Raw genomic sequence first — 13,696 nt, 5'->3', positions numbered from 1 at the left:
GTCAGCAGCAAAGTAAACTCACAGGAACACAGGAAAGACCATACGGCACTTGAGCATTGCAAGAGCTGGGTTTAAATAGCCCGCCCGACTCCTGACCGGCGCTCCTGGGTCCTAATGCTTGCCCTGCGCCGTCATTGGTGACTGGCGCGCCTGGGTCCTAGTGCCCACCTGCCGGTATGTTTTGTCAGGACTCTACGCATGTGCGGATTCGATCGCCGCAGCGATCTTCCCATTCCCTGACAGTTTACTAAGAAATGACTGTAACATAAGTAAAATAGTCTTCAGTATGCTACTCCATAAATATTTAGATAATTACCCCCCTTTGCGTGGTAACTCATTGGATAACTGATAAAGGCACCTTTGGGGAAGATTAATGAGTGGAGGCCATACAGGCAATTCAGGGTTGTTTACTTAAGGTTGTCCAGAAATTTTATACAATTTTATATCCTTCTACGGGTTCATTGTACCCCTACAAAAACTTTATAAAATAGGAATCCTTCATGACCCCTTATGTAGTAAGTGCCGCAGGAAAAATGGAAACTTAATCCTTCTTTTATGGCATTGCCCCAAACTAGTGTTTGGATAATCCCTGTCCAAATATTTTTCTAAATATAGTATTCCAGGTTACTATCCCAACCAACTCTAAACCGTGTATCCTAAGTACTTTAGGTATGCCACAGTTGCTAAAGTATAATAAAGAGGCCATTGCAAGAGCCCTTTTTCAGGCACACAGGTGGATTCTGCTTCATTGGAAATCTTCAGAGCCACCTAGGCATTTCGATTGGGTGAAGACTGTGGGTGATAAACTGACACTGGAGAAATATATATATATATATATATATATATATATATATATATATATATATATATATATATATATATATATATATATATATATATATATATATATACAGTCAGGTCCATAAATATTGGGACATGGACACAATTCTAACATTTTTGGCTCTATACACCACCACAATGGATTTGAAATGAAACGAACAAGATGTGCTTTAACTGCAGACAGTCAGCTTTAATTTGAGGGTATTTACATCCAAATCAGGTGAACGGTGTAGGAATTACAACAGTTTGCATATGTGCCTCCCACTTGTTAAGGGACCAATAGTAATGGGACAATTGGCTTCTCAGCTGTTCCATGGCCAGGTGTGTGTTATTCCCTCATTATCCCAATTACAATGAGCAGATAAAAGGTCCAGAGCTCATTTCAAGTGTGCTATTTGCATTTGGAATCTGTTGCTGTCAACTCTCAAGATGAGATCCAAAGAGCTGTCACTATCAGTTTAGCAAGCCATCATTAGGCTCAAAAAACAAAACAAACCCATAAGAGAGATAGCAAAAACATTAGGCGTGGCCAAAACAACTGTTTGGAACATTTTTAAAAAGAAGGAACGCACCAGTGAGCTCAGCAACACCAAAAGACCCGGACGACCATGGAAAACAACTGTGGTGGATGACCAAAGAATTCTTTCCCTGGTGAAAAAAACACCCTTCAGAACAGTTGGCCAGATCAAGAACACTCTCCAGGAGGTAGGTGTATGTGTGTCAAAGTCAACAATGAAGAGAAGACTTCACCAGAGTGAATACAGAGGGTTCACCACAAGATGTAAACCATTGGTGAGCCTCAAAAACAGGAAGGCCAGATTAGAGTTTGCCAAACGACATCTAAAAAAGCCTTCACAGTTCTGGAACAACATCCTATGGACAGATGAGACCAAGATCAACTTGTACCAGAGTGATGGGAAGAGAAGAGTATGGAGAAGGAAAGGACCTGCTCATGATCCTAAGCATACCACCTCATCAGTGAAGCATGGTGGTGGTAGTGTCATGGCGTGGGTATGTATGGTTGCCAATGGAACTGGTTCTCTTGTATTTATTGATGATGTGACTGCTGACAAAAGCAGCAGGATGAATTCTGAAGTGTTTCGGGCAATATTATCTGCTCATATTCAGCCAAATGCTTCACAACTCATTGGACGCCGCTTCACAGTGCAGATGGACAATGAGCCAAAGCATACCGCAAAAGCAACCAAAGAGTTTTTTAAGGGAAAGAAGTGGAATGTTCTGCAATGGCCAAGTCAATCACTTGACCTGAATCCGATTGAGCATGCATTTCACTTGCTGAAGACAAAACTGAAGGTAAAATGCCCCAAGAACAAGCAGGAACTGAAGACAGTTGCAGTAGAGGCCTGGCAGAGCATCACCAGGGATGAAACCCAGCGTCTGGTGAAGACTATGCGTTCCAGACTTCAGGCTGTAATTGACTGCAAAGGATTTGCAACCAAGTATTAAAAAGTGAAAGTTTGATTTATGATTATTATTCTGTCCCATTACTTTTGGTCCCTTAACAAGTGGGAGGCACATATGTAATTCCTACACCATTCACCTGATTTGGCTGTAATACCCTCAAATTAAAGCTGACAGTCTGCAGTTAAAGCACATCTTGTGTGTTTCATTTCAAATCCATTGTGGTGGTGTATAGAGCCAAAAATGTTAGAATTGTGTCTATGTCCCAATATTTATGGACCTGACTGTATATATATATATATATATATATATATATATATATATATATATATATGTGTATGTGTATATATATATATATATATAATGTGTGTATGTATGTGTGTGTGTGTGTATGTATATATATATATATATATATATATATATATATATATATATATATATACCAACATAGAGGTTATCTCAATAAGTCTGAAAAAGTATGGGCCCCATGGTTGGATACCCTAGGTCTCAGCCCACTGGATTTGGTAGTCAAACTCCTGCAAACTGCAAGGTAATACTGGTACACCTCTGCCATTACATATCAGTTACTGGTGCTGTACACGTGTTTAATATGTCAGTCTATCCATGGGATTTATGCCACTTGTTTGTTTCTGATTAATGCATGGATACTGATGATTGGTGTCAAATCTACAAATTTCTCATGTGTAATCTTTTTTGGCTTCACGATTAATGTGTTTTGCTCTGGAAATGCTGATTCAGTATTTTTTAATAAACATATTTACTCATTTAAAAACAAAATGTTCTTCAGTACAGAATGCTTGCATTAAATGAGTAAATCCAGAGCTTTTTTTCAGCAGGAATGCAGTTCCGGAAGCTCCATAACTGAATGTATGTAATGGCAAGGGGTGCTGGGGTGTGCTGGAAGATCTATTGATGCTGGCTGCTGGGGGATCTATTGTTACCGGAGGGGATATAATTGTGCATGGTGGTCTATTGTTGCTGGAGAGGTTTGTTGTTAGTGGGGTATCTATTGTTGTTGGAAGGTATCTGCTGTTGAGGTAGGACGTCTATTGTTGCTGGCTGCTGGAGAGCCTTTTGATGCTGGCTGCCAGGGGATCTCTTGTTGGTGCTGGGGGAGAAGTGTTGCTGGGGTGATATTTTGTTGCAAGGTCCATAGGGGAGTCTAATGCTTCTGGCTGCAGGCAATCTATTTACTACTTTTCTTGTTATCATTAACAAATTCCATACAAATGACTTAGCACCACAAAATGATACTTTGCTGTGTTTTTTCTATATGGAGCAGTACTGGGAGGTGGGTAGGGGATGGAACTAAGACTGTGCTTGGAGACTGGTAGGGGGAAGGAGACAAGTGATTCAGAAGGAGGGAGTTCCTGTACCTATTCTCTGAGGGAAAAAAAGCCCTGAGTATATCTAAATATTCTTCACAAAAATTAACCATGTTTAAATAAACAGGAATATTTTTTCTTTTCTTGAAGGTCTATGATTCACTTTTGGAGCTTCTTACATCTTCAGATAACTATGCAAGATACAGACGCAGACTTACGCTTTGTGAAGGCTTTCGTTTTCCAGCCCTGGGAGTTCACCTGAAAGACCTCATGGCTCTGCATGTGGCTCTGCCTGACTGGTCTGATAAAGCCAGAGGTGTCATAAATATCTCCAAGATGCGCCAGGTCTATAAGGCTGTTCATGAACTGACCGAAGCCCAGAGACTAGAACCTCCTGTGAAAGCCAACTCTGACCTTCTGAACTTGTTAACGGTGAGGCATTTCCTATGTGAGAGAAATACCATAGTATAATTGAAACAGATATACAGTATTGTACAAGACTGTACACAATTAAAATCCGCATAACACTAAAAACATTTATATAATTTACAGACAGCAGTAAAACATGAGGCTGTCTGTTGAAAAATAATTCTCAACACAATAATAAACGTTTGAGTCGACTAATAAGAGGCCTCACTACAGCTCAAAATGCCCTGTGAAATGGGCAATAAACAATAAACTCCCAAACAAGTGTCAAAGCCTACGTTTGGTCAAATCTTTTTTTTTTTTTTAATCTTCAGTGTATGGGACAGTGTTTACAGTCAAGAAGAAGTGTCCCTTTGTGCTGCTGTCTGCAGTTTTATTTGAAATCTGAAGTCCTCTGATCTCTACAACCCCTGCAGCTGTTACGTTCTCTAGTCTAATATGAAAGTTGGGCCTGTCATAGGCACTTGTCAAGAGTGCCAACTATGCCCACCGTTTCAGTCCCCCCTTCCATTCATAGAAGCTGTACTGTAGCTTCCACCAATGAAAAGCAACTGCATTGGGAGCATTGGAAGATTATGGCTGCAGGGGTGGGAGTGAATCGGAGGACTTTGGATTTCAACCAAAACCACAGTCAACAGCACAAAGAGACACAAGTACTGATTTTTTTTTTTTAATGAATGGCTTTGGCTAAACTTAGATTTTTAACATGGAGTGGTCATGCACTAACATCCTACTGGTGAAAATGGCTTTATTGCACAATACACTTTTTTAAAGTTTGAAATTGAGCAAAAGACCTACCTGCCATTGCTTTCCTTGCTCTGAAAAGAGCTGTCTGGTTGCCATGCTGGTCTTATAACTGCAATTCTTTTTGGGTCTCTTACTTTACTTACTGCATACTTATTTCTAGGTATGTGACACAAAAAGCGCAGAAACAAGACCCAACCAGGTACCCACTATAGAATTTTCAGGCAGTCAGCAACTGTCAACCTACATATTTCTCACATGATCTGTGTATTGCGGGTTTTATGGAGTTAAAGATTTAGGAGAGACTTTATCATTATTTTTAGTAGAGTTTGCCTATTTAAGTTAAAAAGGTAGCCATGTGTAGCACTACCCCCTTAGGAGTCGCTGAGGTTTTGGTCCCTCGATAGTCCTGCACAGCCAGGCAATGTGCATTTTCATATAGACTTGAATTCAGGAGTTAGTAACTAGTCCATGTTTTTGTGATTTTATTAGGGGATTGTAACTTAGATAGGGTAAGGGGTGTATGGGATGCTCAATGGAACTGTGATTAAGGACAATCGTCCTGAACTATGTACAAGTCTTTACACAAAAATCCTCTTCTTGGAGAGCTATCCAGCATCTCCTGTTTTGCACCATCCCAGATTCTCCTAATCCAGCTGTTGAAAACAAATCACAAATCCATCTAGCACACAACAGGTCCCTGCTTTACAAATCCAATGTCCAATTTACTGTGGTAATGGGGGAAACGAATCTCAAAATGGACCCAGCCAATAGACCCAGGAAGATCCAAAATAGCTTGAAAAAAACAAAAGAAACAGCAGTGCGGGATCCCCATCAGCAATATATGTGATTTTATTGAAACAATTAAAAATAGTACACTCACATGTAAAGTTCTTGGCAAGCAGCTCAGGTACAGATCTGAACATGGAAATAACATCAAGTGTGTTGAGTAAACAACCATTCCGAATCCCTCAGCCGGCATATCGAGGGAATGAATTTGACAGCTGTCAAACCCCGCTAATGGCCGACACCGCTAACACTGCCTCATGGATCTTCGTACACTGTAGGAATGGAGGGCAGGAAGTTAATGCATTTCAAAAGACACACCATATTTGTCATTATTATTATTATTATTATTATTATTATACAGTATTTATAAAGCGCCAAAAGTTCATTCAGTGCTGTACATTACAAAGGGGGACAGAACAAGCGACAGTGACAGTACAGTAACAATACAATGCCATACACGAGGGGTTTGAGGGCCCTGCTCTTTCGAGCTTACAATCTAGGAGGGAGGGGATAGTGGTACAGGAGGAGATAGCTGTGGGGGATGTGGTAGGAAGAATGGAGGAGGTCGGTAAATTAGCAGGGGGCGGGGTAGGCTTCCCTGAAGAGGTGGGTTTTCAGGGTACGCCTAAAGGAGAGTAGAGTAGGTGATAGTCTGATGAGTTGGGGCAGGGAGTTCCAGAGGATGGGTGACACCCTGGAGAAATCCTGGAGGCGGGCATGGGAGGAGGAGACCAGGGAACTAGAGAGAAGGAGGTCTTGTGAGGAGCGGAGTGTGCGTGTTGGGTGGTACTTGGATATTAGGTCGGTGATGTAATTTGGGGCAGTATGGTGGACAGCTTTGTACGTCAGTGTTTAGGGTTTTGCATTTGATCCGTTGCGCAATCGGAAGCCAGTGGAGATATTGGCAGAGGTGGGTGGTGGAAACGGAGCGGTTGGTAAGGTGAATGAGTCTGGCTGTCGTATTCAGGATCGACTGAAGCGGGGATAGCCTGTGGCGAGGCAGGCTAGTAAGGAGGGAGTTGCAGCAATTGAGTCATGATATGATGAGGGAGTGGATGAGCTGTTTAGTGGTTTCTGGGGTTAGGAACGTGCATATTTTGGCGATGTTGCGGAGGTGGAGTCTGCATGAGTTTGTTAATGATTGGACTTGGGGCTGGAAGGATAGGTTGGAGTCCAGAATGACACCAAGTACTCTGGCTTGTGGGGCGGGTCTGATAGTGGCATTGTTGGACGTGATAGAGAAGTCAATGGGGGTGGTGTGTGGGCTGGGGGGGGAAGACTAGGAGCTCTGTTTTGGAGAGGTTCACTTTAAGGAAGTGGAGCGACATCCAGTCTGATATGTCGTTCAGTAGGTTTGTGGAGACTGAGGGGGTGAGGCGAGGGGTTGAGAGATTTGTGTGTCGGCATAGAGGTGGTAGTTGAAGCCATGAGAGTGTATGAGTTGGCCAAGGGAGGAGGTGTAGATGGAGAAGAGAAGGGGCCCGAGGACGGAGCGTTTAGGTAACGCTGAAAGAGCATTGTGATGGGCAGGATGAGAGCCAGGAGAGAGCGGAATCTCTGAGGCCGAGGGAGTGTAGTTTTTTGAGGAGGGGATGGTCGACTGTCGAAGGCCGCGGAGAGATCAAGGAGTAGGAGCACTGAATAGTGGCCATTAGCTTTGGCGGTTAGAAGGTCGTTGGAGAGTTTGAGTAAGGCAGTTTCGGTGGAGTGTAGGGGATGGAAGCCGGACTGTAGGGGATCGAGGAGGTTCATGTCATTGACGTGAGAGCTTAGACGAGTGTAGACTAAGCGCTCGAGGAGTTTGGATGTGAATGGGAGCAGGGAGATGGGACTGAGGTTGTTCGGGTCATTGGGGTCCGGGGAGGGCTTTTTAAGTATGGGGGTGATGTGTGCATGCTTCAGAGGGGAGGGGAATGCGCCGGAAGAGAGGGAGAGATTAAACATGTGGGTGAGGGAGCATAGGATGGAGGGGGAGGGAGGTCGTAGGTGTTGTGAGGGGATAGGGTCGAGGCGGCAGGTGGTGAGGCGGGCATCAGAGAAGACCTTGGAGACCTCCTCGATGGTAGTAAGGTCGAAGGTGTGGAGTGTTGAAGGGGCTTCAGTGTGAGGAATGATGGGTGGGGTGGAGGTCAGAGCAGTGGTGGGGCCGTGGGAGAGGGGTGATGAGGGGGTAGCTGTGTGAGAGGGGACGGGGTTGGAGGGAGTTTGAGCAGCAACGAAGTCTCTGTGGATTGTGTCAGTCTTGTTTTTGAAGAGATTGGCAATCTCAAGGGCGGTGAGTGAGGTGCTGGGTGAAGGTGGGGGCGGAGAGAGTAGACTTAAAGGTGGAGAAGAGTCGGCGAGGATTGGAGGAGAGGGTCTTGATGAGGGTCAGGAAGTAGGCTTGCTTAGCGGCGTGGAAGGAGGAGGTGTAGGTGTGAAAGGCAGATTTATAGCGGGTGAAGGCTTGTTGGGATCTGGTTTTGCGCCATAGTCGCTCCAGGGCACTACTGTGTCATTTGAGAGTTTTGGTGTGATCAGTCTGCCAGGGCTGGAGCGGTCGGGGTCTGATGTTTCGTGTGGTTAAAGGTGCTAGTGAGTCAAGGGCTGTTGACAGCGCGTTGTTATAGCCAGGTCAGGGCAGGGGGAGGATGCTGTCATGGAGTTGATCAGCTGTAGAGTGGAGGGGGGCAGGGTTCAGGTTGCGGAGGTTACGGCTGGTAGTAGTATGACATTTGGAGGGGTAGGGGTTAGAGGACGAGGAGATAGAGAAGGTAATAAGGTTGTGGTCAGAGAGAGAGAAGGGGGTGTTTGTGAGGTTGTGGGGAGCGCAGCGGTTGGAGAAGACAAGGTCCAGGATATTTCCGTCAGAGTGGGTGGTGGATTGTATGCACTGTGCAAGTGCAAAGGAGGAGGTTAAGTGGAGGAGTTGGGATGTGGCTGGGTTGCCAATGTTGACAGGGATGTTGAAATCCCCAAGGATGATGGTGGGTAGCTCGGAGGAGAGAAAGAAGGGTAACCAGAAGGAAAGGTCATCAAGGAAGTGGGATACTGGTCCAGGAGGCCGGTAGATTACGGCAATCTTCAGGGGGGTTGGGGAGAATAGTCAGATGCAGTGGGCCTCGTAGGAGAAGGACAGAGAGGGGGGGTTTGGGAAGACTCGGAAGGTGCTCTGAGGTGACAGGAGCAAACCAACCCCACCACCTTTACGACCGTTGGGTCTGGGTGAGTGGGTCCAGGTGAGACCTCCATAGGAGAGTGCTGCAGGGGAGGTGGAATCAGTGGCCTGGATCCAGGTTTCCGTGATCGCTAGGAGGTTAAGGGAGCGGGAAACAAAGGTGTTGTGGATGGCGGTGAGCTTGTTGCACACCGATTGGGCGTTCAGGAGTGCACACGAAAATGGGGGGGGGGTGGTTTTAGGGAGCAGGGGGACAGATACTAAGTTGCGGGGGTTGCTGCAGGATGTGGAAGCGGGAGGGTGCTGTGTGGGTGAGTGAGACAGTGGAGGGCCAGGGTTCAGGGAGATGTCCCCCGTGGTTAGGAGAAGGGTGAGAAAGGTGGCATGGGAGCGGGATGTGCAAAAGCATGTGGGTCTGTTAGTGGTGGCGTGTGGGTCGGTGGGAGAGTGGAGTATCAGGAGGAGGTGGTGAGAGCTGTAGTGGGGAGATGGAAGTAGTGAGGGTCCGATATGTATAGTTGTTTTGGGGGAGTAGGGGGGTAGTGGGAGGAGATTTTGTGAATGGAGGAGATGAGTACGAGAAGGAGTGCAGGTGGCATATTGGGAGAGTGAGCGGAGTGCTGGTCAATTGAGGGAGGTGAAAGGTTTCACATCAGGGCGTAAAGATGCGGAGAGTCTGTCGCGCAGACTGAGATCTGTACCTGCCACTTGGCAAGAATTTTACATGTACTTTTTTTAATTGTTTCAATAAAATCACATATATTGCTGACGGAGATCCCGTGCTGCTGTTTCTTTTGTTAATCCAGCTGTTGTGAGGGTAATCCCTGGGCAGGGGATCCAGTGCCTGCCACTGCAGTGTGAACAGTCCTGAGTAGTTGCTAATCTGGTTTCCAACCAGAGTGACCCTTCCTATATCTGGCGGGTGCAGGTCTACTCACTCAGTCCTTCTCCTGTGTTGCTGGTGGGTCTTTAGCTGGTACCAGGCCTTCTAGCTGGACCTCTTTCCCCACCTCACAGGTGGTTCTCTCTCAGGGTGCCAGTGAAGTCCCAAGCTTTCCTTCTTCCAAGGTCCTCCTGCCTGTTGGTAAACCCCCTCCCAGGCTCCTCTCTCCAGCCTCACTTCTCCATCTTCCACCCAAACTCTCTTCCAATGCTCCTGCTGCTGAGCAGGCTCAGTTACTCTTAAAGGCTATCCTGGCCCCTTGCCAAGCCTCCTGTTGGGGATTGGCTAGGATCCTCTAAGAGTACAGTCCATCCACTCCACCTCTGCCCACTGCTTCTAGATCTTTCTCCAAAGTCCTAGAGCAGGGGGGAAATTCCAGAGTGATGCTCTGCAGAGCCTCTCAGCTCTTACCAGAATTTGACCTTCTGACTATTGCACCCAGGGTGCTACTTGGCCTCTAGCAATTGAAGCTATAGCTCCCTATAGCTAACTAGGAGGATGCTACATTCACCCGCCACTGAAAACAGCCATGTCCTTATCGGCTGGGGGACAAAAATAAGAAAAAATGGCTCCTGAGCCCAGGAGAAGGGCATCCCATACAGAAAAAGGAAGGGAAAAGGGGGAAAATATGTACAAAAGAAATATTTGTATAAAAAATAAAGACATTTTTGCATGCTTACAAATATACAGAAGTACAGTGCTCAAAATAAATGAGTACACCCCTTTGAAAAGTAAGATTTTAATCCATATTTCAACGAACACAAGAACAATTTCCAAAATTGTCACAAAACTGAGTTTTATAGAGCATTTGTTTAGCTCATTACATGAAAGTAAGGTTAATAATGTAACTTAGACTACAAAATCTTCACTTTTACTCAAATTAGTTGATGCAAAAATGAATACACCCCACAACAAAAACGACTACATCTAGTATTTTATATGACCCCCATGATTTGTAAAGACAACACCAAGTCTTCTAGGCATCGAATGAACAAGTTGGCAACATAGTGTAACATATTTTTCCATTCTTCAAGAAGAATTCTTTTAGAGCCTGGATGGAGAGTGATGCTCAACTTGTCTCATCAGATTTCCCCATAGGTGTTCGATTGGGTTCAGATCAGGAGACATACTGTACTTGGCCACTGAATCACTTTCTGCTGGTTCTTCTTCAGAAATGTAACAGTGGCCTTAGATGTGTTTTGGATCATTGTTCTGGTGGAAAAATGCATGGCGACCAAGGGCACAGAGTGATGGTAGCATATTCTCTCTAAATATAGAGCAGTACATTTGAGTTCATGATACCATCAATGAAATGCAGCTCCCTGACACCAGCAGCACTCATGCACTCTCCAAAGAAGGACACTGCTACCACCACATTTCACTTTAGGCACCATTAATTTTTCATTGTACTCTTCACCTTTGCGACGCTATACAGTTATGAAGCCATCAGTTCCAAAAACATTTATCTTGCTCTCATTACTCCAGAGTACAGAGTTCCAGTATTCTTCTTCTTTTTCAGCATGGGTCCTGGCAAATTCTAGGTGGGCTTTTTTGTGCATGGACTTTAGTAGAGGCTTCCTTCATGGACGACACCAATGCATGCCATTCCTCTGCAGTATATGCCATATTGTGTCATGGGAAACAATCACCCCAGTTTGGCTTTCTACTTCTTTAGCTAATGGCAATGAACTTTCATATTGATTTTCTTCAATCCTCATCATGAGACACTCCTGTTGAGGTGTTAACTACCATGGATGGCCTGGACGTCTCTCTGAGATTGTTGCAGTTTAATCTTTGTTAAATATTTGTATCACCTTTATTATAGTATTCTGACTGATAAGTAAAGCTTTGCTAATCTTCTTGTAGCCTTCAACTTTCTTGTGTAAAGAAATTATTTTCTTTCTCAGGCCTGGTGACATTTCGCTTCCATGTGGTGCCATTGCTGACAGCATAACTTGGGAAGAGATTTTCTTTACGTAATGCCCTTTTTATAATCAATGTCGGCTGGACATCTGTTTAATGAATAAATAGACTCGCCTGTAGTTTAATTCCTCTTTATTAGGATTTTGTTGTCTAATATTTAGCTTTGCTTCTAAGACTTTCATTGGGGTGTATTCATTTTTGCAACATGGTCTTGAATGAATTTGTTAGGAAAAACACTTTTTGTGTGTGCAGATTAACAAATCTTGTTTGCAATCAATGGCCCGCATTTGTGGGAGTATTTTGTAGTATAGTGTCCCATAGAAAATGTTGATTCTGAAAGTAAAGTAAATGTTTTCTGACAAATCTGTTGGGGGTGTACTCATTTATGCTGAGCACTGTATGTACACAGCCTGACCCTAGATAACTAACACTAGCAGCAGGCAGCAAATTTACATGGACAATAACATATTTACAAAAAAGTGTAAGAGCAAAAGGCGTGAAGTGCCTCCCTCTCAAGGGAAATCTTTCATGGCATGAAGAGGTCTTCTTCTGTACTGTAGCAGGGAGACAGTCGTCCTCGAGTACCTGCAAACAGTGAGAAGGAAAATAGCAAAAAATCAAACATAACATAGCCCTAACTCTGGCTAGCTATCTTGAGCAAGGTACTTTAGCATTATTTTTTTTCCCAAACCGTCCTTATAAATTGAAGGAGGAGCCTCTCCTAAGGAAATGTTAGGGACTAAACGGTCTTGGAGATGTTCACAGATCAGCCTATCTGAGCAGCAAAATAAAGTCTGGCTTAGTTCGCAAAGGGAGTAATAGCAAAATCCACTGAGTTGGAGATCCTGCGTCCAATCTCAGTAACATTGCTTGGGACTGGGCAGTCTAAGAATAGAACCATCTGTCCTGCAGGCAGAAACAGAGAAGGTCACTTTAGGCCTTCACAGCCACAACCCTGTCCTTCTAGATGGCCCGGCCCCTGCTCCATTCTTCTTTAATTTCAAAGAACCAGCCTAAAGCATCAGTAACATATCTCTCTTCATTCTCAAGTCAGCAGTTGTATTCTCAGAAAATATTTTTTGTTTAACAGTGCTTTGAAAATAGAATAAAATAAAAACTGCGCTTGGTGTTCTCTTGAGTATTGATTAGTGGAGCACTAAGTACAAAGAAGCTTAAATAACTAAATATTGTTGAACTGTGCCTTTAAATATTGGGGAAACTAATGTGTACAATAAAACAATATAAATATATATCAACTGTGCATGAGTGACACAATAACCAGTGTTCCACTCTAAAGTGAATGGCAAAAAGCACACAGTGCTTTAAATGGTATTCAGCTTCAATCGCTGAACATCCACCACCACATGCATACCAGCTGTTAAAAACCCAAGTTATAGGTGGTCCTTTAGATTTAAACCCTATCCAATCATCGCAGCACACCCTAAAAATATACAATAGTGCTTTAAATAGTTGCTGCTAAAACACTTAGTGACTTCACAACACCTATACCAAAATATATAAGAATATAGTGTAGTGTAACAAACAAACTTCTTATAAAAATGAATCCAAAAATAAAGTCCCATAAAAAAGTATCTTATAACACCACTGTGCTATGTGTATAAAATAAATCTCTCTTCTTCAGTGCCAACCATGCCACCACCGTTAGGTGAAAAACCTGCTCGCCTCACTTTATGACTTCATCAATAGATCATTATGCTCTCAACATATGGACACACTTGTGTACACTCTCTGTGGTCTTCCTCCAGCTCCTCTCCTGGTACTGCCACAGTATACACTCCTCCAGCTGACGCTCTCATATACAGCGTCTTGAAAAAGTATTCATACCCCTTGAAATTATCCACATTTTATCATGTTATCAAAAACGTATATGTATTTTATTGGGATTTTATGTGATAGACCAACACAAAGTGGCACATAATTGTGAAGTGGAAAGAATGATAAATGCTTTTCAAAAATGTTTTACAAATAAATATCAGAAAAGTGTGACCTGCATTTGTATTCAGCCCCCTTTACCCTGATACCCCTAACTAAAATTTATTAGAACCAATTGCCTTCAGAAGTCACCTAATTACACCTACTGTATGT

At 43.8% G+C, this 13,696-nt stretch overlaps 1 protein-coding gene across 2 annotated transcripts in view; it reads left to right on the top strand.

The window, feature by feature from the left end:
• Positions 1-13,696, top strand: part of RASGRP2 (RAS guanyl releasing protein 2) — an 890,649-nt gene that overhangs the window by 720,041 nt on the left and 156,912 nt on the right. Inside the window, exon 9 of one of the 2 annotated variants that reach the window (XM_089681653.1) lies at positions 3,759-4,040. The exons of the other annotated variant lie outside the window; for it this stretch is intronic. Within the exon in view, the coding sequence (XP_089537779.1) occupies positions 3,759-4,040 (282 nt within the window). The remainder of the gene's footprint in view (positions 1-3,758; positions 4,041-13,696) is intronic. 2 annotated transcript variants of the gene reach the window in all.

The sequence above is a fragment of the Staurois parvus genome, unplaced genomic scaffold, assembly GCF_062004578.1.
Source record: "Staurois parvus isolate SC_StPar_1 unplaced genomic scaffold, SC_StPar_1.0 ptg000275l, whole genome shotgun sequence".
Lineage (NCBI taxonomy): Eukaryota > Metazoa > Chordata > Amphibia > Anura > Ranidae > Staurois > Staurois parvus.
This window is presented reverse-complemented; position numbering and strand designations above follow the sequence as displayed.